General features: G+C 40.2%; 1 protein-coding gene across 3 annotated transcripts in view; it reads left to right on the top strand.

The window, feature by feature from the left end:
* The window catches only part of IQCH (IQ motif containing H), a 201,492-nt gene that overhangs the window by 31,264 nt on the left and 143,283 nt on the right, over positions 1-26,945 (top strand). For all 3 annotated transcript variants that reach the window (XM_088024875.1, XM_088024876.1, XM_028100290.2), the window contains one exon: positions 23,826-23,946. In XM_088024875.1, the coding sequence (XP_087881001.1) occupies positions 23,826-23,946 (121 nt within the window). The remainder of the gene's footprint in view (positions 1-23,825; positions 23,947-26,945) is intronic.

The raw sequence follows: 26,945 nt of genomic DNA on the forward strand, positions 1-26,945 counted from the left end.
GCCAGGCAAGTTCTCTGGAGCTCACGTTTGGCAGCGTAAAAGTGAATGGTACAATTACAGTACTACACATTGCACGGTGGGGACGCAGTATTATCGATCATCTCGTTGCTCATTTTAGGTTTGGGCTGGTTCTTACCTGGTTGGAAATGCGCCGTACAATCTTCATCTGGCAATGCAGGGCCGCCATGTGACTTTGCTTACAGCTGTACGTGAAAGGTCAGCAATAAAGCATCCTCTTAAAATTTGGACTCAACACGCAAAACAAAATTAGATTGTTTTGCAGTTGAGTGACTATCCAAAACAGGAGGGTGCCGAGATGCCCAAGAAGAAATTTCAATGGGGGTTGCCTGAGTGGCTCAGTCAGTTAAGCGTCTGCCTTCGGCTCAGGTCGTGATCCCGGGGTCCTGGGATCGAGCCCCGCGTCGGGCTCCCTGCTCCGCGGGGAGCCTGCTTCTCCCTCTCCCGCTCCCCCTGCTTGTGTTCCCTCTCTCGCTGTCTCTCTCTCTGTCAAATAAATAAAATCTTAAAAAAAAAAAAGAAATTTCAATGGACATGACGGAATGAACATCTTACAATGTTATAGGACAATGTTACAATGTTACAATTGTTATATACAGTTGAAAAGTACTTCCGGTCATTGGACCCCTCAAAAATAAGAGCACTTGCTAAACTGTGCCAGATGCCATGATGAGTGCTTTATGTACACTCTCATATTTAACCCTTATACCTATAACATATGTGCTATTTTTATAACCATTTTACACATGAGGAAACTGAGACTAAGATTAAGCTACTCACCTACGGTAATGAAGTAGGTAAGGGGAGTTAGGATTCAAAGTATTTATGAAATCCACTGGACAAATCTCCCTAAATTAAGTACTCATCAACAAATCCTTAATTACCAAGGAATACGAGCAGTTGTTAGATATTGTTAGTGACTCCATTTTGAAACAAAAAATTCCTACTGTTCTTTAAAGCTTCTGGAGCATTTTAATTGAGGGAACTCCTGAGATTATAAACACCATAACAAATTGTTAACTATTTGAAATTCCTTATCCATTGACTTCAGAATGTTCTCCATCTTGTGCATGCAAGAAAAAAATACAGAAATAAATTGTATGCTGAGATGGATGCAAGATTGTAGTTATTATCTGTAACTCTTGATTTCATCATTTGCCTTCATCAAGACAACCTTATTGTTTCCAGTGTTGATTTACATATAATATATATGCTTATTTGTGTATGTAATTCAACATACAGAATTATACTAAACTCTTTAAAATTTTTCATTTATTTACATATCAGCATTGTATTTAAGGTTGCATTTGAAAAATAGCTTCTACTCCTGAAAATAAATTTGAAAATCTTTGGCATGGAGTATTACCTCTCCCATGGGTTTTTGTTTTTGTTTTTGTTTTTTAAAGATTTTATTTATTTATTTGAGAGAAAGAATGAGAGAGAGAGCTCATGAGAGGGGGTAGGGTCAGAGGGAGAAGCAGACTCCCTGCCGAGCAGGGAGCCCGATGCGGGACTCGATCCTTGGACTCCAGGATCATGACCTGAGCCGAAGGCAGTCGCTTAACCGACTGAGCCACCCAGGCGCCCGGGTTTTTGTTTTTTAACAAGAGTAAATCCTCTATTTAATTAAACCAAAGGAGTTAGACTCTATTAAGGGATTTGAAGCATGAGTGGACAGGGAGGAAGGGGATTGGGGGACACAGGAAGAGAGCCTTTCACTGCCCTGGAATCATCCCGGGTCAGCAGCCACCTGCTAACCAGCTAGCCTTGCCCCCTTGATGTGATCCAATGCCTTTGCACTTTGTGGCTTGGGTTTTGGGCTTGAGTTTTGGTCATCACGAGGCTGTGTTTCTAACCTCATAATTGCACTTTGAGGAGCCAAAAATTACCTAGATGATGGAGCCTGAGTCAGCTCTATGATAAGTTTAGGGCATCAGGGGTCCATGGCTAGAACTGTATTTCAATATACTTGGTTTCCAATGTATACTATTTCATACATTTATGAAAACATTATTCTAAGAAGGGGTCTGTAGGTGTTCGCAGACTCCCAAAGGGGCCCATGATACCCCTCCCCCAAATTAGAACTCCGTTTGAAAGATTTCCTTCTCTTTCTCACAAATATCCAGTGTGGGGCAAGGTGTGTATCAGAACAGAGAAGTATCCTGAAAACTCTGTGTTCTTTATGGATAAAAAAACTCTCTTAGTGGATGATACAGGAAACCTACCAGGGACATATCTAGACTGTCACTGCAGATTTTCATAAGAACTGCATCTTCATGAGTGAAAATGTAAACTTCCTGCTTTCCTCTAACCACGGTGGCTTTTCCATTGCAAGGAGGAAAACGGAACTGCTACGTAAGAGGTAATACTTGCATTATTATAGTAGCGTTCCATTTAGAATGAAACAAAGGAAAAATACTATAGCAAGGAGCACAGTGGCATCAGCCACAAGAGAAATGGGCCCAATAGGATTGTTTTTATCACGGCCCAGTTTAATTATCCACTGAGAGGTACTTGAGATGAATAAATACAATTGCTGTGTTCTCCAATATTCTAACCCATTGTACCTTAAACTGTACTTGCATTCAAGTATACATTCCTAGCCTTTTTTAAAAACCTCATTGGTACAACAGAAGTAAGTACCCACAGACTAGAGTAGTTCACCCTACACTTTCTTTAAAATCATCTGCTCTGAATCGAATGTGTAATGCAAGCCCAGAAGATATTTATCTGGAGGTGATCCTTCTCATTAGGCTGTGGCGTTGGGACAATATGCCACCAAAAGATCCAATTTATATAGTCTTTTGATTTCCATCTCTGTCTGCAATGATAGCCTGAATAAATCTGTTTATGGCTGGCAACCATGAGGTCTGGAAGCAGCCGTGAGCTCTTCAGGGGAAAGAACCATAGACCGAGAGGAGACTCGGAGGACGTGGGCGCGAATGGGACCCCGCCGCTGCTGTAATACAGCCTCGCTGTCATGGGAACACCATTCAGTCTCTAAGGACTGAGGTTCCCCATCTGTATCCTGAGAAGACAAAGTGGCTTGTTCCAGGTCATAGTCGTCATTGTTGCGGCCACAGCTCTTCGGCGACCAGATCAATGCTTTGTTGGCGCCTTGGGGAACTGCCAGCCTCTCGGGGAGACAGGGTAATGATGGGTGTAACTGCCCCCAGGGTGGGGGTGGTGCATGAGTCAAGATAGGCCGCGGAGAAGCTGGTGGGCGTGGCTGAGAGAAGAGGGGCCAGCGTTGGAAGCTCTGGAAGCTATACGAGCAAAGGCAGAGGTGGAGAAGGAGTAACAGGGAGTGGCTTGGAGCTTTGCCTAATCATCTTGAGTTTTTATAAAGGGAAAAAAACAAAAGATGTGGCTGGACGGGTAAGGCCAATTGGTGGTTGGCCTTGAATGGGCTAACTGAAATCTAATTGTGTGATCTCAGCCTGGATCATAAAAAGAAGGGCTGAAGGCAGACAGTTTCTGAAATTAGATCACTTCTCCAGATGCTCTCACCGAATGGCAGCTTTAGAATTCTCCTGAACGATCTCTCTCCCTTGATGTCCTCATTGGTTATTAAACTTTACTTCCTCTCTCTTTGGTGATAAAGATTTCTTGAATAGCATTATCTAGCATTATCTCTTGAACTTGTTCAATGTTCCTGAACTGGACTATTTAGAGTTCTGCAGGCAACCTTCCCCCTGACGGTTTCCATACAACTCTGTCCCTGTCATATGAATGGCCACCCAGAGCTGCCAATCTAGCTGGATGGCTGGGCTTTCTCCCAGATGCTGAATACTTCCCCACTGCTATCTAGGACTGTACTGGAACCTCATCCCTAATCCCCATGTGTCCCCCTCTCCCTCCAGTGTTAGTCCAAAGCAGGATCTGGGGCAAGATTGGTGGAGGCAAGAGAGACAGGTGGAGCACAGGGCTGACTGGCTCCTCACAAATGCTGCTCTGCCCTCCCCTCCGCTCCACCTTGCACCCCTTCTCCACACCTCACCTTCCTCATTGCCAATTACCAGCCTCAGCGCTGGACAGTGTGAAGCCCCCCTCCCCTCCCCCCCCCGCCAATCTCACCCGCTTACCAACTCACTGTGGTCCCAACTGCTCATGCAAAGAAATAGCATGGGGGACTATCTTCATCAGAGTGTTTTCTAAAATATGGGCGTGTTTCCCAACTTCTCTGTTTATGCTAAATAGGAAAAAAAGAGGAAAAGTGGTGTTCAGGGGATACGCTTTTTTCTTTCTTTTTTGCTCTTTCGCAAGAAGTAAAAAATCCTAAGAACATGTCCAAAGTGTTCTTATACTTAGAACAGGAGTCACAAAAGTAAGTCCGCTGGGGCCGGGCAGGTGACCTCCAGTCTTTATCTGTGTCACAGGTCGGCAATTTGCGGCTTAGAGAGCCCAGGAGTACTACTAATTTGGTGCAACCCAGGATACGACCCTTAACTTTACAGTTAGAGATTTCATTCTGTCAGACTTGGATCCATCTCTTGGGTGCAGCTGAACTCATAAGAGACTGACATATAAACTGGATGCCATTGTGTTTATTCTAAGGAGATCTGTAATTGTCAGACAAGCCTGAATGTTCCAGTCAGCCTGATCTGGTGAGCACATTGTTTCCTTCTTAGAAAGCAATACGGAAGGCCCCGTTAGAAGGCTGCTTAGTGAACAGGGAAACTGATGGAGGGTAATTAGTTGGACGATCTTCATGGTGAGCAGCATCACACATTTATAGTCTGATGCATCCATCTGTGAAGCTACTCCTGCCAAAGGGATATGAATACATCCCTGTGGAGTGCTTTATGGACACTGAGAAATTCTGACTTTCTGATTCAACTATTTTTTTTAAAGATTTTATTTATTCATCTGAAACACAGAGATACAGAGAGAGAGAGAGCATGAGCAGGGAGAGAGGCAGAGGGAGAGGGAGAAGCAGGCTCCTTGCTGAGCCAGGAGCCTGATGTGGGACTCGATCCCAGGACTCTGGGATCATGACCTGAGCCGAAGGCAGACGCTTAACCGTCTGAGCCACCCAGGCGTCCCCTGATTCAACTTTTTATGATAAATAGCTACGATTTGCTTGGACTTGACTCTGTGAATTATGTTGCACTGCACTGAGCTTCTTATATCCATGCCCACATCGATCCCAGTGGAGTGAGTGATAGGACTCCCATCTTACTGATAAAGAAACTGAGGCATAGAGAAATTACGTTTCTTGCTTCAGTCATGCAACTAGGGAGTGGGAGAGCCCAGATTCAAATCCAGGCCTATCTGATATTAGAGCCTATGATTTTAACCACTGCCTTCCTTTTTACTAACTTCCTGTTATAAAAGGAAATTATATCTTCAGTTGGCGCCTAGTTTCTCTGATAACTTTAGTTACACTACCTTCCTATCTGGGGCCTGGGTCTTTTAAAGCAACTTGGGCATGGAGCTGACTGCACTGATCATGTACGTATTTTGCTGGCTTAAGGCTCAGAGTCGGGGATAGGAGTGGGGGAACACATCTCCTTGTTACTACTCTTTCTTCCTATCTGAGTCATTGTAGTACCCAGAGCAGGAAAGGGACTCTGGCTGGAAGAAATAGGAGGCATGAGGCATCAGGAGGAGAAAGTAAAAGATGAGAAGAGAGGTGGGAAGGAACCAGAAATGCAAAAGATCCTTGGGGATTTCTTGGTGAGATACTCTGCTTCCCTATCTCCCAGGGAGATCCCAGGTGTGCTACTCAGCGCTGGACAGTCTCTCAAGCCACTGGGTCCACTTAGAGCAAAGGAATTCTCCTTTCCCCGTGCCTGGCTAGTGAGAGGCCCAGATGTGGCCAGTGGTGAGGTTCGGTTGTACTAAAATCTCACCATTTAATATGCTAAGAAAATTCTGAGTTTCGGGTGCCTGGGTGGCTCAGTTGGTTAAGCGACTGCCTTCGGCTCAGGTCATGATCCTGGAGTCTCGGGATTGAGTCCCGCATCGGGCTCCCTGCTCAGCAGGGAGTCTGCTTCTCCCTCTGACCCTCTTCCCTCTCGTGCTCTCTATCTCTCATTCTCTCTCTCTCAAATAAAAAAATAAAATCTTTAAAAAAAAAAGAAAATTCTGAGTTTCAAAATACCATTTTCCATTCCTAGCCAAAAAGGGGCTGATCCTTGTAGAACATTATCAGGAGACACTGTAAAGTGAAAACAGGCATTGACCCAAGAGAGGTAGCTGACCACCCCAGAAAATATTATCCCAACCTCCTCTTCTTGATCCACTTAAAGATATACTGGATACTTAATATTGGATTCATTTCATATAACCATAACTTAGGGGGGAAGAGGATTGACTCTTCCTGCCAAGGATTTTTAAGACTGTAACCCTCTCATTATGGGATTATCATCTAATCTAAAACATTGAAATCCCAAGGGAAGATGCTGCCATTTTCCCACAGACGTGGGTTAATTATTCCATTTACCCACAGCTTCAAGTATAGGACTTAAGCTTCCATAGAAGGGGAGATCATTCCCCCACAAAATCCCATTTTCTTCTCTTGAACACTTGCAGGACACCTAGCTGTGCTTTCGCTCTGGGCTGCATTTTAAGCTGAAATGTATTACCTGCCCAGGAAACTGCATTTTAAGTGACAGCCAGTATCTCTGAGTGCTTCTCCACGCTGGGCATGGGTAGTAAGTACAATATAAACAAATTAGCTCATGTAATCTTCACAGGAGTCCTACAAGTTAAATATGATTACCACTTCCATTTTATATTTGGGGAAACAGAGGCAAAGTGGCTCAATAACTTGCCCAAAGTCGCACAGCTACAAGTCATAATTCAAACTCAGCTAATCTGTCTATGGTACCCCCAGGTAGCTTTGAGGATGATGACTTTGACCTACACCTGAGGAGTAGATCTGGGATCTACTCCAGATCCAGCCAAAAACTGCTCCCTTGATGACCAAGGAATTTGCTGGAGAAATTTCTTTGCCTTGGTCTGGGAATAGAAGTGAAAGATCAAACTACTTGGTAAAAGGCTATATTAACTCAAGGATTGGAACAAGAAGAAGAGCTGGTACTCTACTGCCCCACCCCCAGGCTTATTGAGATAGAATTGACAAATAATGTTGTATAAGTTTAAGGTGTCCAATGTGATGATTTGATACACATATATACTATACTGTAAAATGGCATCATCCATCACCTCACATAATCACCTCTTCTGTGAGTGTGTGTGTTGTGAGAACATTTAAGATCTACTTTCAGGGCACCTGGGTGGCTCAGTCAGTTGAGCATCTGTCTTTGGCTCAGGTCATGATCCCAGGGTCCTGGGATCAAGCCCCGAGTTGGACTCCCCACTCATCATGGAGTCTGCTTTTCCCTCTCCCTCTGTCCCTCCCCCCAACTCACTCGTACTCTCTCTCTCTCTCTCAAATAAATAAATAAAACCTTAAAAAGAAAAAAAAGATCTACTCTCTAGAGCTGGTACTTTTAAAGATGGAAACTTACTTCAATTAGACTGTAACCTCCTTTGAGGACAGGGAACATATCATCAACATCAAACGTGGTGCCAGATCTGGTAAGAACCCAATATAAACTTACTGTTGGTTGATGCATATGTGGTTAAAGACTTTGAATAACAACTTGGTAAGGACCTGTGTAATTGAGCTAGGCTGTGTCAAGTTAATTTAAATAATGAAATACCATGTACTTCATTTGGCTACATTTGTAGAGCACGCCTCTTTTTGGCCATAAAAAATATTTCCCTAAATCTCTTCAGGTAGAATTTATTTTCCCTTCCCTAGATCATCATTGTGTGTTTTAAAGCTTGACACGGTATGCCTCGAATTTACTGAGCCACATCAAAGAACAATTGAATAAATAAAAAGATATATCATATTCCCAAAGAGAAAAAATGATTATAATAAGAGTGCCGGTTGTTTCCAAATTAATATTTATATCGAATGTAATTTTAGTCAAAATTCTTATGGGTTTTATTTGGTCTATGTGGAATATTAATTCTCTTCAACTTGCCAGTGTTCATCATCTTGAAAAATAAATGGGCAAAAGCTTCAGGGTTTTTTTTTCTAAAGAAGATTAATGCAGGTAAATTTTTCAGACAACTTGTTAAAACATATGATAACATTAACATAATTATAACAGCATCCTATGGGTAGAAAAATTAACAGACAGATCAATGGAATAAAAAAATGAGCATGGATATTGACCTTAGTGTAAAAAATAATTTTGAAGGTAGGGAAGGTGACACTGTAAGTCAGGGAGAAAGGGAGGGCCGCGGAGATGTGTGGTGCCAAGTCTCTGGACTAACGATTTGGGAAGAGAGCATTCAGTTAAGTCCTAACTTTATATCCGAAACCAAAGAAAACTCCTGATGGATTAAGTGTAAAGTAAAATGTTAAAAAAAGAAAAAAATAATAAGAAACCTGTAAAAGGAGAACTATTTTTCAAGTTAGCCAAAGGTAGCTTTTTTTAAACACCATAGCTTCACACAATATCAACAGTCCGCATTATAAGAAAAGTCCATGTTTATATTGGACCCCAATCCTGGATCGGTCATTAACTTCTATTTGATCTGGGGGCAAAGTGCTTAGACTCCTTGGGCCTTAGTTTGTTCATTGGTAAATTTAGGGCATCGGATCACACCATCCCTAAGATTTCTTCCAGTTCTGACAACCTATCATTCTGATTCCGAGCAAAATCAATTTCCTTTGGTTCCCTTCCTTTCCCTTTTCTGACCACCACCAAGATGTGAAAAACAGAAAAGCAGACCAGGTGAAACTGTTTTCTCTTCTGATTGTGGAAACAAAAGTCACAGAAGGTACTGATTTTTTTTCTTTTTGCAGTTATGCATTTCATAAAGCATATATAGAGTACCTATTGTGTACCTGATCTTCTCCTAGTGACTTTTACGTGTTACCACTTTTAATACTCAAAGTGTGTCAGAGAGATCACCACTCCCATTTTACAGATAAGAAACCCAGGGAATAGAGGCTAAGATTTATGACCAAGCCTTATAATTAATATGTGGCTTACTCAGAATTTGGGCCTGTATTTACTTTTGACAGTCTGATTCAGAGTCTAGAAAAATTATCCCAAAAGAAATTGTGAAAAGGACAGGGTCTTACACACACACACATTATTAAGATGACTGAATACTATTCCTTACAAATCAGTTTCTCTACTAATGAATAATGTTGTATTTTTTAAACGGGCTGAATTTGTATGTGGGGTTAATGCCATCATTGACTTAAGCAAAAATACCTGAACCGGACATGCTCCTAGCCTGCTCTCAGGTTTGCTTGGGCATCTCTCCAGCAGAGTTTACTGATATACCATAGAAATTATGGTAAAGCCCAGCAGAGTCATTGAAGTGAAAGTCTCAATACTGTTCAGCAAGGGATGCCAAATTAAATAAAGAGATCCCCCAGAGGTTCTGCAGCTGCATGCCAACCCAGCTGCTGGTATGAGGTAAATGAGGATCAAACTCCCTCTCACTTGTGACCTTGGCCGGTATTTAAACAACAACGCCTAGAGACTGGCACACTGTTCTAGACTAAGGCGATGAATCGCAAGTGCAAAAATAATTATAATATGTGATAAACCCATTCACAAAGTCTTTCTTAGGTTTTCACTGAAAGGAGCACCATTTAAACTCACTTCCTTTCGTAAGCCCCCAGTGAAGGTTGAGATGATCGATTCTAAGTATCAATTTGTAATAGGCAGCCCTAAGTTTACAGAAGAAAGATGGTAGAGAACCCAGAGGTCCTCCAGCTGCTATTTTTTCATATCTTGTGACAATGTTTGAGCGGCGGTGTGGTATAATATTCTATGCAAAAGTCACAAGGGTGAGCAACTCAAGCCATTCTTTTTTCTTGTATGAGATGTAACAGACGTGTAGATGAAATCCCAGGGCTTTATTGTTCTCTTGTAATCGCTTTCCCAGAATGTTTAAATGTCTACTGGAATGCTAGAGAGAAATGCTATTAAATTTACAGAGGAAAAATAGCAACAAGAAGTAATTAGACTTCTGTTTGAATCCATTGAAAACACCCTGAGTCCAGTGTGTTTCAAGCTCCTTCGAAGAAACATTTTGTGCAAAACCAAGTTATCCCTTATCTTTTTCTTCGAAGAAACATTTTATGCAAAACCAAGTTATCCCTTATCTTTTCACTTTGCAGAATGGTCTCATAGTAATGAATCACAGCGATTACAGTTGTTAGCTTTATACTAAACCTTTGGTCAGTTTTTTTCCAAAATGTATTCCAAAGAATACTGGTTCCTTGGAATGTGAATAGGTGTTCCATGAAAGGAGAGTTTTGTGGCTCCATAAAAACAGGAAACGTGAGGCTGAAGAGAGTCAGGCTGACTTTCACACCATTAGGCCGCCTGGAGTCACCGCCTCGCTGGAGTGCCCCAGGAATCTTCAGGAGGAGGGCGACCCATGCAGTGAGCAGTGTTGCTCAAACCTCCTCCGACGCGTTTCTGCAGAATAGCTCATAGAACTATATTCAGAGGAAGGCACTTCAGGAAGTTTTGCTTAAGGGCTGCATTTTAACTATTTTCAATTGAAAAGTGTTTAGACGATACTACGTATTTTCCTTTCTTAGTCGTATTTTACTGGAATTTAGTATTTTCTTGGAGGCTTTGGGACATCATGACAAACTCCACCTTTTTTATGTGATGTGCTGTATGGGGCTTTGAGGTGTGCATCTGCTCACACCTCAGACTTCTGTGTGTTCAAAATAATATTTTCTCTGGTGTCTCCTCCAAGGTTGTCTCTACTCATCTCGCTCTTTGAGTCTGTTCACAATGCCATGGTCACTTCTGCTACTGACTACCCTGGAATCATCCTTAAGACCCCTTCCAGTTCTGAGAAATGTAACCCTCTATTTGCCTTTCCCTTCCTCCCTTCCTTCCTCCCTCCCTCCCTCCCTCCCTCCCTCCCTTCCTTCCTTCCTTCCTTCCCTTCCTCTACATCCTTCCCTTTCTCTTTTACCTTCCATATTGGTAATTTCTGCTTTTGCTTTTTCTCTGTCACTCTTACTAGGATTTACCAATTTGATGAATCTTTTGGTTCTGTTTCTCTATTATTTGTTTTCTATTTCTTGATTTCGCCTCTTACCTGCTTTTATTCTTGTCCTCCTATTTATTTTGAGTTTATTTTACTCTCCCTTTTATTTTAAAGCTTTTTAAGGTAGAATCAGATGATTGATTTTTGGCCTTTCTTCTGTTCTAATGTAAACATTTAGACTGATAAATTCCTCTCTCAGCAGTGTTCTAGCTGTGTCCCACAAATTTTGATATGTTGCTTTTTTATTATCATTCACTTCAAAATTCCCCTAGCGATTTTCTTTGACTCATGTGTTATATAGAAGGGTATGGTCTTAGCTTTCTCATTCTTACTGAATTCTGATTTAATTCTGTCAGAGAGGGTCAGAGAACATAACCTGTAATATTTAAATCCTTTGAAAGTTGATTGAGACTGATTTTATGGTCCAGGATATAATTCATTTTGGTGAATGTTCCATGTACATTTGAAAAGAATGTGTATCCTACAGTTGTTGGTTGTAGTGTTCTATAAATATCAACTAGGTCAAGGTGGCTAATGGTAATATTGAGATCTGCTATATTCTTACTAATTCTTTAAAATCTCTTTGTTCTACAAATTACTCAGGGGACATTTCTAAACCTTCAACTCTGATTGAAGATTTGTCTATTTCTTCCTTTAGTTCTGATTATTTTTGTTTCATGTATTTTGTGTTAGTGTTATTAAAGACATATGTGTTTATGATTTTTATGTTTTCTTGCCTAATTCACCCTTTTATTTGTCTTTCTCTTTGACAACAGTCCTTGTTTTAAAGTCTATTTTTGTCTGATATTAATATAGCCACTCCCTCTTCCTTTTGCTTTCTGTTTACATGGTATATCAATCTTTTGTTGTTTTTACTTCAATTTGTGTCTTTAAAATTAAAATTCACCTTGGGCGCCTGGGTGACTCAGTCGGTTAAGCATCTGACTCTTAATTTTGGCTCAGGTCATGATCTCAGGGTTGTGCGATTGAGCCCCATGTCAGGCTCTGCACTGGGCATGGAGCCTGCTTAAGATTCTCTCTCTCCCTCTCCCTCTCCCTCTGCCCCTCCCCACTGTGCATGTATGCTCTCTCTCTCTCTAAAAAATTAAATTAAATTAAATTAAATTAAAATTCACCTCTTATTGATAGCATATAGTTTTATCTTCTAGTTAAAATCCAGTCTGATAATCTCTGCTTTTTAATTAGAGTGTTTAGTCCATTTTCATTTAATATAATTATTGACATAGTTTGATGTAGAACAATTATTTTTCTACTTGTTTTCTATTTTTTCCATCTCTTTTTTGTTCCTTTGTTGTCTGCCTGACTTAGGGTTATATGTCTGTTTTATTGACTTTTGAACTATACCTCTTTGTGTTATTTTTAGTGGTTGCTCTAGGAATTACAATACGTATCCTCAACTTATTACAGTTTCCTCAGAGTTAATATTGCACCAGTTCAAATACAATGTAAGGAACTTGCAACTAGGAGCATCTGGGTGGTTCAGTCAGTTAAGTGTCTGCCTTCAGCTTGGGTCATGATCCCGGAGTCCCAGGATCCAGCCCTGCATCAGGCTCCCTGCTCAGCAGGAGAGTCTGCCTCTCCCTCTGCCCCTCACCCTGCTGCTTGTGCACTCTCTCTCTTTCTCTCTGTCAAATAAATTAAAACTTTTTTTTTAAAAAAAAGGAACTTGCAACTATAGAATTTCATTTGTGGTATTGTCATGTGATTTATATATATTATAAACTGCACAACATGTTATAACTTTTTGCCTTAAATAGCCAGTTGTCTTTCAGAGAAATTAAGAAAAGAAAAACACATGTATTTTATTTTTACCATAGATATCTAAGTTTCCATCTTGTGTCATTTTCTGTCCACCTAAAAAATTTCCTTTAAACATTTCTTGCCTGCTTAAGGCAATGTAACACATGCCTGCTGGTGACTCATTGTTTTCTTTTGCCAAAAAAAAAAAAAAAAAAAGTCTTTATATTGCTTTTACATAGAACTGTGGATTGTCAGGGATTTTTTTTTTAATTCATTTTTAATTTTTTTAATTTAAAGTTCCATTGTTTCCAATAACTCAGCCATCATTTGGGTCATTGATTCCCTATATATAACGGATCTTTTTTTTCCTGACTGCTTTCACGTTTTTCTCTTTGTCTTTAGCATCCAGGGGGCTAATTATGTTGAGTCCATGTGTCGTTTTCTTTGTGTTTATCCTGCTTGAGGTTCATGGAGCTTCTAGGATCATCTGTAAGTTTATGTTTTACAGAAAACTGAGAGACATTTGGCCATTATTTCTTTAAATATTTTCCTCCACATTTCTCTCTCTCCTCTCTTTCTGGGACTTCAATCACATACAAATTTTACAACATGATATTGTCCATTAAGTTCCTGAAGCTCTATTCTTTTTTAAATTTTTTTTTCTTTCTGTTCTTCGGATTAGATAATATCTGTTGATTTTTCTTCAAGTTCACTCCCTTTCCTTCTGCCCATTCCAATCTGCTGTCAAGCCTATCCAACAAATGTTTCATGTCACATATTCCACTCTTCAGTTCTAGAATTTCCATTTGGTTCTTTTTCTATAGTTTTCATTTCTCTACCAAGACTTTCCATCTGTTAATTCATTATGATCATATTTCCTTTAATGTCCTTAAAGTCTGTATAATAACAGCTTTAAAGTCTTTATCTGCTAATTCTGCCCTCTGAGTCATCTTGACATCTGTTTCTTTTTTTAAACTACTTTATTAAAGTATGATTGACATACAAAAAGCTGTGTATATTTAATGTATACAGCTTGGTGAGTTTGGAGATTACATGTACACCTGTGAAACCATCACCACCATCTTTACCATAAAACATCACCTCTAGGGGCGCCTGGGTGGCTCAGTCGTTAAGCATCTGCCTTCAGCTCAGGTCATGATCCCAGGGTCCTGGGATCGAGCCCCACATAGAGCCCCACATCAAGCCCCGCATCTAGCCCCTCATCAGCCCCGCGTCGGGCTCCCTGCTCAGCGGGAAACCTGCTTCTCCCTTTCCTCCTGCTTGTGTTCCCTCTCTTGCTGTCTCTCTCTGTGTCGAATAAATAAAATCTTTTAAAAAATAATCACTTCTAAGATTTGTTTCTCTTGACGACTGTTTCTCCTGTGTGAACACTTTCCCATTTCTTTGTAGATATAGTGACTTTTTATTGTTATACACATTATAAATGATGTGTTATGGAGACTCTGAATTCTGGTACCTTGCTAATGTGTGGATACCTGTTCAAATAGGCAGTTAATTTGCTAGACTCAATTTCCAAACTCTATCCTTGGTGAGTAGCACCTGAAATCTCTACTCAGTTTTTTTCAAATTGTTAACTGCTATGTCTTTGCTGGGCTCCTTAGAATCTCTTCTATTTAGGTGTAGCTTAGGGGTCAGCCAAGGATTTGTATGGCATTTATTTGTAAATTTTCGGTCCCTGCCTTACAACTTCCTTTTTTTCTGGGAGCCTTTATGGAGCCCTATACTCCATCTTCTTACTTCTCTAACCAGTAAGATTGTGACTTCCTTCTGCATCTCATGGACTGAGAGGTACTTCCAGGCCAGAAGTCACACACACACAAACCTCAACTGTTGTAGTTCCCTTCTTTCAAGATCAACTTTCTTCTAGCTTCTGTCTGTTTTCAATTTATCTCAGCACCTTCAAATAGTTGGGTTTTTAAAATTATTTTATCCACGATTTATATTTGTTATCTTCAGGAGGGTTAGTCAGTTATAAGCTAGTCTACCATCACCAAAAGCATAACTAGACCATTATTTAGTTTCACTTGCCATTGTATTACCTTTATCAAAAAGAAAAACATTTGCTATTTATATATCTTTGTTAATTGCTCCTTCCCAATACATTTTAAGTAGTTATATTTTTTAAAACATTCTTTTGCACTATTCCTTCCTTAAATGAGACAATACAGGATTAGATGAGCTCTGAATTATGAAATGCCTTGAGGATACTATAGAAATACTTACAATATATGTTATAAATGTAATAAGAGAAGTACAAAAAAGCCATCGGAACTCAGAGGAGGATGAGATCAAAAGTGATTTCCTAAAGGAGGTTACCTTTAAGCTAGCTGTCAAAAGGTGACAGGAATTTAGTAGCCAGAGCTAAGAGGGAACATTGTAGAAGGAACATTATAAGCATTGCAAAAAAGTGGGAGGTCAGAGGCTCAAGTTTTTTTGGTTACAGCTTTAAGTGTAATTTATAACTCAAAGTCAATACTTAAAAGTTCACAGCATGAACATATTGCCACACACAACAATATGAGTGACTTGCACACCAATTTTAAAGGTAAGAAGCCGGATACAAAAGGATACATACTGTAATAATCCTTTTATGTAAATTCAAGAACAGAAAAATAATAGCTGGGAGCGGAATTCAGAATAGTGGTTACCTTTGGGCTATCGGAGTGAATGACAGAGAGCATGAGAGAGGCCTTGGGGGTGCCTGCAATGCTCTACTTCTTGTTCTGGATGCTGGTTTCCCGGTGTCTGCTTTGTGAAAATGTATCAACTGATGACCTTATGATTTATGCCTTTTCAAAAATGAATGTTATACTTTAATAAAATGTTTATGTAAAGAAAGCCCCAATTTCTCATATGAAAAAAGTTTATATTGTGCATCTCTATATATTAATTCAGTAATTCCTCACAATGGCCTTATGGAAGACCAGTGATGTCGAGTTTTATGCAAAATTGGATTATATAAATTTGAAATACCATGACATAAGATAATAATAATAAATTATTGCTGTATACCCAAAGTTTGAAATAATTTAAATCCCCCTAAATTTAAAAAAATAAAATTTCGCTTTTTTCAAAGCTGGTGCAGTCTGAGTGAATTTAAGATATATTTATGCTGGGGTTTCCACAAAGAAATCCCATCTGAGTAAATAAAAACACCCTGTACTATTAGGATATAAATTCCACAAATGTAACAAATAATAGTAGATTAAACACAGCAGTGATGTTTTCTCACGTCACACAGTTTATGGCTGATATAGCTGCTCTGCAATGTCAGGCATCTCTGCATTTTCTATCTGTGATCGAAGATGGCTAAGATGGCTGCTAGGCTCCCACCATCATGTCTGTATTCCAACCAGTAAAGTCACTGTGATTGCTATACCACTGGCCAGAATCCTGTCACAAAAACCTATCAAGCTGCAAAGGGGGCTGGGAAATGTAGTTTCTGGCTGTGTAGCGCACGGGAAGCCATGGAAAAGTCTCTGCCATAGCTGCCATTCTTTGTCAGACTGTCTCAATTCTGTGAGTTCAGAATTATGAAACGCCTCTAGGAACAAATCCTTTACATAAAATTCAGCTGCCCTGTAGCTAAGAATATCCCTATTTTACAGAAGATACAACTGAGACTCAGAGAAGTTAAATGACTTACCCCAGCACATTGCTAATTAAATGACAGAGTTAGGACTGAAATCCAGTGCTCCAAGCCCATGATTTTTGCTCTTATGCTACAGATCCTCCCAAGGGAGTTTTTCTTCGAGCTCCAAGACTGCTGGTAATCTTCAGTCTGAGACAAAGTGAAGCTCCTACTGTATCTATATGAAATGACACTGAGAACGGGGACAAAGTGATGGGGCTTTACCATGAGGACAGGAGTAGGGCTGGTGACCTGAGCTGTGTTTGGCTTGAAAGGTTCAAGAACTCAGGAAGCAAGAAAATGTAGTAAAAAGCGCTGGGCCATGAAGCAGGGATGTGCCTTTTTAGTTCTGCCTCTATTAGGCAGATTGGTTGTGTGTCCGAGCTATTTTCCCTTCCTGATCTTTAGTATGCCGTCCACTCTATGGGGAGGAGGGCTGGGGCAGGATTGGTCATGCAGGGCTGTAGAATATGGCCATGCAGGTTTAAATTCACCAAGCAGCAGATTCTGGAGCAGAGTAGAGGTGTGAGTGACATAGCTCCAATCTCCACCCCTCCCTGCCCCTAAGAAATATTGAGAGTCTCAGAAATACTACAAAATCTGGAGAGAAGATGATCAAGCAGGCATCCTTATCTTTTTTCTCTTTTGACAAGGGGACTTGGAAGAAAGAGGTGAAATTGGAAAGCAAATAATAATATGTCTAATTCTTCCAGAGAGAAGTGACATCTTCAGGATTCTATTGAAATGACCCAAAACCCCTGGGGCTAGTGGGAGGGAGGGAGGACTAAGTAGAGCAAACTCTGATAACAGGATGTTCATCAGAATCTCAGGAGAGGGAGGAGAGCCTACGTATTTTCACAAAGACTGCATGTATACTAAAACGGAGGCTTCCCCGACCCAAGCCCTCACATAAAAGAAAGGCGGAGAACACCCAGAATACCCAGTTCTCACGTGTTGCTGGGAAAGAAAACACACTGGTAGCAGACAACAGGGAAGGAGACGCTACAAGAGAGCAAGCAGATTGTCGGGGCAGAGCTGCCCAAGAATGTACAAGGGGGAAAGAAATGATATGGCCGCTCTACTGATTTATTATATAAAGGCCAGTATTTCACCCAGAGCTAACAAAAGTGGAGGGGGAGAGACAACCATGGGCTGCAAAAGACAAAGCCTAACCCGGAAAAAAATATAACTCAAGGAACAGAAGGAATTTTCTCACAATTTCTTCACATTATAGCGCAGCTTGATAGGAACATAAATTACGTAAAACTAGAGCTCAGCCATGAGATGATAGAATAGCAGAATGAGATAAAAAGGGAGGTTGCAGACATAAGGAAACAAATTGAATACCAAAATACTTTATGGAACTAATAAATAAACCATAAATAGGAAGAGCAGAACAGACACTGCTGAACACTGAAATATGGGCATGGAGAAAAGACTGTAAGCACAGAAAAGGCAAAGGAAAAAGACAAAGGAAATTAATTAGAAGCTAATAGATATGCATCGTAGTTTGTTACAGGCTAAGCTGCTGTAACAAAGAAATCTGAAGATATAGTGCCATAAATAGACCAGCTTATTTCTCACTCACAAAAACAGTCCACAGGTGAGAAGTCTAAGGTTGGCAGGACAGCTCTGCTCCATGACAGGGAGCATAACCGAGAGAGGGTCCCTTCTGTCTAGATGCTGTCTCATCTCATTCCTGTGGTTGGTTACGGACACTCTCCTTCCAGTGGCTGAAGCTGACTCCTCTCTACACCCATGTTTCAGCCCACAGGAAGGATAAAGATAGTCCAGGGCAGGCATTCTAAGGAGATGGCCCAGAGGTTACACTTATCACTGCTGCTTACGTCTTACTGGTCTCAATTTGGTCACGTGTCCACATTTAGCCACCAGAGACACTGGAAATGTAGTTTGGACTGGATAGCCATATGCCCAGCTAAAAGCATTCTATTCTAAAATGAACCAGGAGAGAACGAATAGTTAGGTACCACAACATGAAATATAAAGATGAGCCAACACTTAATGACACTAGGTGTCTCCAAAAGAGAGAACCCAGCAAATGAAAGAGAAGCTGTATCCAACGATATAATGAAAGAAAATTTTCCAGAAGTGAAGAACAAATGAAATCTACAGGTGGAAAGAAAGCACTGAATCACAGGAAAATTTGATTTAGAGTATTACAGCAAGGTATTTTCTAGCTAAACACCTGGACTTCAAAAACAAAGAAGGTTTCAGACATCCAGGCAGAAAGAAAAATCACCCACCATTCCTTACCCACAAGGGGTAAGGAATCAGGCTGGCATCAAATTTCACAACATTCATTGCAGAAGACAATGGGTCAGTGTCTTCAAAGTTTTGAGAAAAGAAAGGATTACCCCAGATATCATTTAAGTATAAATACCCATGAACACTTGTTGGAAAGGACTGCTTGGTAACCAAAGGCAAGCAACTAAGAAATCAATCAAAATAGGGGCGCCTGGGTGGCTCAGTCGGTTGAGCATCTGACTCTTGATTTCGGCTCAGGTCATGATCTCAGGGTCCTGAAATCGATCCCTACAGCAGACAACAGGGAAGGAGTTGTCTGGGCTCCATGCTCTGCGGAGAGCTGGCTTGAGGATTCTCTCTCTGTCCTTTCCCTCTGTCCCTCCCCCTGTTATCTCTCTCTCAAAAATAAATAAATAGATGAACCATAACAGACTCTTAACTGTAGGAAACAAGCTGAGGGTTGCTGGAGGGGAGGTGGGTGGGAGATGGGATAATTGGGTGATGGGCATGAAGGAGGGCACTTGATGTAATGAGCACTGGGTGTTCTATGCAACGGATGAGTCACTAAATTCTACCCCTGAAACTAATAATACATTATATGCTAATTGATTGTAAATAAAATTTAAAGAAATAGATAAATAAATAAAAATCTTTAAAAAAAATAAGTCCGTCAAAACAAGAACTCAAGCATAGAGAAGCCATGACACTGGATCTGTTTACACGTAGGATGACTACTAAACAATCCTAGCGATTATGGTTTCAAAACAGAATGGGGATATTATAAATCTGGACAATGTAAAAATAATAATCTAATACAAAATTGGGAGGTGAGGGAGAGGGGATGGGCGTAGCCAGAGAGTTCTAATGTTCTCATCTTTTGAAGATGGGGGTATCTTACTCAAATTTACAACGTGATTTAAAAAAACCTAAATGTTTTTCATAATCACCTTTATTTAACTATAGGGCAGGAGTCCACAAACTACTGCCTGAGAGTGGACCACCTGTTTTTGTACATAAAGTTTCATTAGAACATAGTGCCACCATTTGTTTACATATTGTCTGTCCTACTTTCCAGCTCTAACAACGGACCAGAACAGCCTCTAGTATTTACTGTCTGGCCCTTTAGAAAAAACAAAAAACAAAAACTGCCAACCCTTGCAGAGGAATCTTTTTCAACTCATAGGAATCTTGTGGTAAAGAAATATTGACTTGAGGTTTCATAATTTGTTAAGTTTAATTCAGTCTTTCCCCCTCCTATTAAATTCATGTCAAAAATTAAGTTTAATAATGTAATATAAATCCTATTTTTGTAAAATGATATATTAATCATTCCAAAGATGTCAGGGATAATGGATCACCTAATGATATTTGGCATGGTTTCTTAAACCTTCATCTTTTTGTTTTTCTGCATTAATTGGAATCTTTATAATGAGCATATACCATTTTTTACCAGAATCATAAAATAGGATGGTTTTTCTATCTGAAAACACGAGAAGCAAATATACCAAGATATTAACAATGATTAATTCTGGCTGGCAGGAATGTGATTGCTCTTTTCTTTTTTAAGCTTTTCTATGTTTTTTTTAAATTTTGAAAAAACAATTAAGCTGTTATAGAAGGTTTAGGCATAAAGCGATAGAGTTTTGGAAATAGTCATGACACACCAGATATAAAGAACATTGTTCTATTTCTATGATAGTCCATATCACCTATAAAACTACACAGCATGGTTCCAGGCTAAAAAATAAAGCATGACATAAAGGAGAAGCCAGAAGCAGATGATATTCGACTTCTGTTAGGCAATCGGCACTGGTTTCTTTCATTTTTGTTAACCTACCGTTCCAGTTTTGTCCCCCACCCACCCTCCTGGTACATACACACCATACTCCAGCCACACCAAGAGCCTCCCCTTCCCTGAAATCTTCATCCATCTGTATGCTGTTCTGCTTTGTCACCACCATCCTTTCTCTCTATAATTGCATCCTCTTCTCCACGTGATACATAATTCAATACTTCCTTTAAGACACAATTTAAATATCACTTACTGCAGTCCATCCCAACCTTGGCTGCACATCAGAATCACCCGGGGAGCATTATAAAAATACTGAGGCCCAGGCTCCAGCCAGCTATTCGGATTTATTTGCCCAGAGTTGGGGCCCAGGCAGCAGTATTTTTAAAAAGCTCCCTGAGCGATTCTAACACACAGCTGGGGTGCAGTCGCTGTGAAGCCCTCCTCAACACCAGCCCAGAGTCAGTGACTCCCTCTTCTGCACTCCCATCGCCCTGAGCGTGTCCATTCCCCATGAAACTTAACGCCCATCGTATTGAAGTTAGTGTTATATAGTAAGTGCTCAAGGTTGTTCCATGCCTTCTCCCTCCAAGCAAGCAGATGCAGAGGGGGTTGTCTTACCACCGGAGCAGGATGGCGGAGTGGGCTCATGTTGCATGCCCAGTGACACGGCATGTGGGATTTATTTCTGTAATCTCGAGAGGATGTCAGCCCCAAGTGTAACCCTCTTCTGCATGCCCCTGCACACGCGCACACACACACACACACACACACACACACGCATGCATGCACGCACGCGTGCACTGGGTCTGGCTTTTACATTGTTGAGATAGATGCAATTGAAACAATTAAAGAAACCAGCTGGCTGCCTGACAGGATCCCCGTATCATCCGCCTTCCACCCTCTCCTTTGTGTCACACTTTGCATTGTGTTTTATGTCAGATCCTGCTACTTTGGCTTTCAAGAGCAGGTTGGCAGGTGTACTTTGTCAAAGGCTTTCAGAAAATCCAGATAAATGATGCTCTGTGCCCTGAAACTGCCAAACCTGTACTTTACATCTTCGCAATGCTGGGCAATTTTATTTAAGTGGAATCTTTCTCTCTTCCTCCGATTTACCTTTGCCTCCCTGACCCTGATATCAATCAGACAAGCGGAGACCCTTCCCTTTTTGCTACTGAAAATCAGCTATGCACATGCCAGGCCTGCAGTACAGTACCTTGGGTGATCAGGAGATCCTGGAGGCCACCCGGGTCTGGTGGTGAGGTGAGGTGAGGATGAGAAAGAGACCACGGTGGATGGGCAAGATGGAATTTCCATAATAACACGACACGCACATGAACCCCTAGCTGTCATTAAGGCAAGGCCCATGGAGGGGCGCCTGGGTGGCTCAGTCAGTTAAGCATCTGCTTTCGGCTTAGGTCATGATCCCAGGGTCCTGGGATCGAGCCCCATGTTGGGCTCCCTGCTCAGCAGGGAGCCTGCTTCCCCCTCTCCTTCTGCCCCTCCCCCTGCTTGTACTCTCTCTTTCTCTCAAGTAAATAAATAAAATATTTTTTAAAAAAAGGCAAGGCCCATGCCACTCCCCTTTCCTCTTCCAACTCACCTGGAAGGCAGGAGATTGCGCTGTCTACTCTTTCCTTGTCACTGGGCGTGCAACATGAGCCCACTCCACCGTCCTGCTCCCGTGGTAAGACAACCCCCTCTGCATTTGCTTGCTTGGAGGGAGAAGGCATGGAACAACCTTGAGCACTTACTGAGCACTTACTATATAACACTAACTTCAATACGATGGGCGTTAAGTTTCATGGGGAGTGGACACGCTCAGGGCGATGGGAGTGCAGAAGAGGGAGTCACTGACTCTGGGCTGGTGTTGTGGAGGGCTTCACAGCGACTGCACCCCAGCTGTGTGTTAGAATCGCTCAGGGAGCTTTTTAAAAATAGTTATTTTAAACTGTCCTCACCAAATGTTTGGTGTTCACAGGATGGTAGCTGTTTACAATTTCGCTTAAGGCCCACATCCTTTGTTCACACAGACATTTTTTAGCCAATAGATACTTATTTGGGGAAGTGATTTTCTCTCCCCGTCTCAACTCTTGATGAATTTCCCTTTCCTTTCCCATGAACTTGAGGAGCAATAAGGTAGGGTACAACGGAGTCCAATGGCAAATTTCACTAATGTAAAATCAGATTAATCTTAAAATTGAATAAGCTGTGTATTTCTAGTATACTGTGTGACCTGAAACAAATCTACTAGCCTTTCCGTCTTGGTTCTTTATTAGTTAAAGAGCAAATTGTTACCTAGTTCCTTTAGAAGTTATGAAGATTAATTAATGTTTGGAAAATGATTTGAAAATTTAAATCAGTATATAAATACCAAACAGCTGCATCTTCCCTGCTGGGAGGGCCCAGGTAATTCATAACCTCTTCTAATAAAGGTAAAAAGAGCGTACTTGAGCTATACAATTAAATGTGATTTATATGCAATACATATTAGTCTTTAAAAGCTAGAAACCATTTAATAGAAACAATTCATATTTCATAACTATAATAAAAGCATTTAATGACTTTAGAAAAGATAATCATCTACTGTAACTGATCTAGATATCAGGTCTTTAACTCTCTCTGAGATTTTCAAGAGTCCACTCAAAGTTCATTTTTAACCTATTAATGTTGACTGATACATTTACCTGTTTTTTAACCTTTTGTTTGTTTGTTTTGTTTTAGAGGGAGGGAGAGAATCTTAAGTGGGGCTCCATCTCACAACCCTGAGATCATGACCTAAGCAGAAATCAATAGTCAAACACTTAACCAACTGAGCCACCCAGATGCCCTTGATACATCTATCTTGAAATTCTCCCAGTTCGCTTGTTGATTTTTTTTTTTTTTACTCTCACAACTCTAATATGTATTTCCTGGGAAATTTGCCTGTACAAAACTTTGCTGTATTCAAAACCTCTTCTGTCAAGATTTAGCACTTTTATTTCATAGTCATTAAAATTGAACGAAATCTTAATAGTTCCTTTATTAACTACTATAGTGACTTTGCATAGTGGAAATCATAACATGTTAATTGGATTTAATTAACTATTTTAAATTACACAAACTCCTCACAGTAGACAATAGCACAGGGTACTCATGAGCAATAAAATTGGAGCTGCTATTGCTACTTTATTAAAACTTAATGAAACTATTCATAACCTTCTTTATTGTTTACAAGAAGAAAACTGTGTTCATTTTGAAAGCAAAACTGTCTGCTGAAACAAATCTTTGATTGTCTAGGTGAAGGTTCAGAAGTTAATAAAAGGGTCTACCATATCCAACCTCACCGTTCTACCAGCCTCTCATCGCACGGATCCCTACTTCACGCCCATACCTGTCCTACAAGCAGATGCCAGGAAAGGTTAGTGACTCAACGACCATTTTATGTGCTTAGGAATCTACAGGAAAGAGCATTGAGGAGGGATAGGGGGCCTGAGTTTGAATTCGGGCTCAGCTACTTATGCTCGTAGGTGACCTCAGACAAGTCGGGGTCTTCACTCTGGCGTGAGTTTGCTCCTCTGTAAATCAGAAATTTGGACTAGACAACAACTAAAGTCCCTTCCACCTCTGAAACCCATCATCTTACAGATTTAATATTGATTGAGATGTTGGTGTTATTACGTGTTAAAATTATTGTGTTTATGTGGTATTATTAGAATTTTTCAAGTTTCTGAGCAGATAGTTTCTGATGATATTCTGGTAGCATTTAAAAAATTTATTTCAATATACTATTATACAAAAGTATGAAGCCAGAATTAATGTAAGTGGCATTTAAACCATGCATGTCTCAGTCTAAATTCTAGTGTTCATGAAACCAGTGGGTTTCTAGTTTTTAAAACAAAAGGTCATATCATCTTCATCTCAGTATCCCTAGTGTCCAGAACCATGTTGGTTGAATGAATAAGTAAATGAATGACTAAGGACTGCGTGTTTCTCTCTGCTACTTAATTTAACTGGCTGAAGTGTTGAAAAATGCCTAAGTGGATCCCCTTTTGTATCTCAAATATAACCAAGTGAGATGGTCTTTAATTATTCCCATCTTACTTTCTATCTGTTGTCTGGAATAGTTTGGACCTAAAGTGTTCCCAAAGGTTCTCTTGGACCTTGGAGGTATAAAGTTCTCCATCTTGTCTACTGTTTACTGACCTACTGCTGGAGGAAGAACAACAGAACTCAGGAGAACCCAGCATCATTATATATCCCTTAATGTGTGAAGTTCACGACTGTAACTATTACTTTTCTAGTTATAAACCATTGTTGTTCGGAGATCTTTGTGACATATGATTTTACTTAGTTTACATATTTACTCCCTGGGAATACGGAATGACTCCAGCAGAGTTCTTGCTTTAGTACCATCTTCTATTCTTCCTGGATCAAATTAAGATGAATGAAATAGTGAATGAATGAATGAATCAATCAATCAGGGTCCACTTTAGCAATAGACATAATGAAAAAAATTGCTGCAAAACAAAAGTGAATCTAGAACCATGGCAACTTCACCCAGAAAAAAAAATCACATTTTCATCCCTCAGTGATCCACCAGAGAACACATGGCCTGCCATAATATTTGTAATTAATCAGCCAATTAGTCAACATATATTTATTGAGTACTCACCAAATGTCTGGTACTGTGCAAGGTGATAGAAACGTCAAGAAAGCTCAGGCCACAGAAATGTGGACACAGTGTCTAGATTTTTACATCTTCCTGATGCCCTTAATGTCATCTCAGGTTCACACAAGTCCAGCCAGAGGTGAAGGATTAACAACACCCAGAAGAGAGAGTTGTTTTGGAAAATGCAGGGTGAACTTCCTGACTTTTTCTCGAAATACCTTGTTACATCCAAAAAAGAAAGCAAGCTTTTCTTTTCCTTTCTTTTCTTTTCTTTTCTTTTCTTTTCTTTTCTTTTCTTTTTAACAGTGAAGAATATATGTCTCACAGTACACAAACCAAACTTTCAGGCTGTGTGTGACCTCTGGCCAGTTGCTCTCTGGTCTTGATTGATTAATCAACTCCAGACTCTACAAACAAGGCAGGCCTGACCTGGACCTTCCCTCCATTCTCTGCTAACTGCTTTCTCTACCCTCCACCACATGCCCTTCCCCTGCTCCTCTCCAGGCCAACCACATTTTCATATGGACCTTCACAAGTGCCTCTATCTCTGCCTGGAAACCCGGAAAAATCACTTCCTTAAGCATCTGTCTTTTCCTTCACAGATGATCACAATTTGTGACTCAATTATTGTGACTTTATTTAACATCTTCAACTCTCCTAGAGGCTCTGTGAGTTCTCTCTGGCTCATCACTGTATCCCCAGCCTCCAGAATAGCTCCTGCCACATAATAGGCACTTAACAAATATCCATTGAATGAATGAATGTCTATTCCCTAATCCATTCCACGGGAAAGTAAGAGTGTTATGAAAGTTTAATGAGACAATGGTGTTAAGGGATAATTTCCCAAAACAGGTAAAATCATGGATCTTATACAAATTTAAAATGAACTCATGTCAAATATTTTCTTTATTTAACGCGTTGATTAAAAAAGAGATCTGTAGGGGTCCCTGGGTGGCTCAGTTGGTTTAGTGTCCAACTCTTGGTTTTGGCTAAGGTCATGATCTCTTGGGTCTTGAAATCAAGACTTGGGTCAGGCTCCACGCTCAATGGGGAGTCTGCTTAAAGACTCTTTTCCTCTGCCCCTCCCCCCACTTGTGCTCACTCTCTCTCTCTAATAAATAAATCTTTTTAAAAAAAGAGGGAGAGAGAGAGATCTGTAGAATGTCACAACTGGTTTAAAAGAGAATCCAAAGGACCATATTTATAGCTCAGGAATATTAAAATAAATTTGCAAATAGATGCAAAATTGACCTTTCTGTGGGAAGGAAGAGTGTCCCTTCACCAGGCAGAATTTATTTTCAAGTCTATAAATAAGACTTATTTGCATTAATATCAGTTTTTTGTTTTGTTTTGTTTTTTTACAAACTAACCTTAATCTCTACAGAGTTGTGAAATAGCTCTGTCAAAAACTAGGTCCAGATAATCCCTGAAGGCTTCAGCATTCCATTCAAAAGGTATCCAGCAATCTCTTTTGCTTATTCCAAAACTTAAACAAAAATATTCTTACAGTCTTCCACCGTTTTGATTAAAAAGATTTCCAAAAAAGAAAAAAAGTCAAAATATAAGGCTGTTCTCATTAGGTTTGTCCTGATTACTTACACAGGTGCAGCAAGAATAGGCTATCTTAAGTTTGCTCTGCTGGAAATTTTCATAAGGAATCTTAGATTGAACTTTTAAAATCCTCTATTATTTGCTATCTTAAGGCTAGGAAATCAAGCCCAAGAAACTCTGCCCACCACATTTCAACT

Source organism: Eumetopias jubatus, unplaced genomic scaffold, assembly GCF_037043125.1.
Source record: "Eumetopias jubatus isolate StellerSeaLion01/CBP00866 unplaced genomic scaffold, mEumJub1_p1.0 scaffold_7, whole genome shotgun sequence".
Classification (NCBI taxonomy): Eukaryota; Metazoa; Chordata; class Mammalia; order Carnivora; family Otariidae; genus Eumetopias; species Eumetopias jubatus.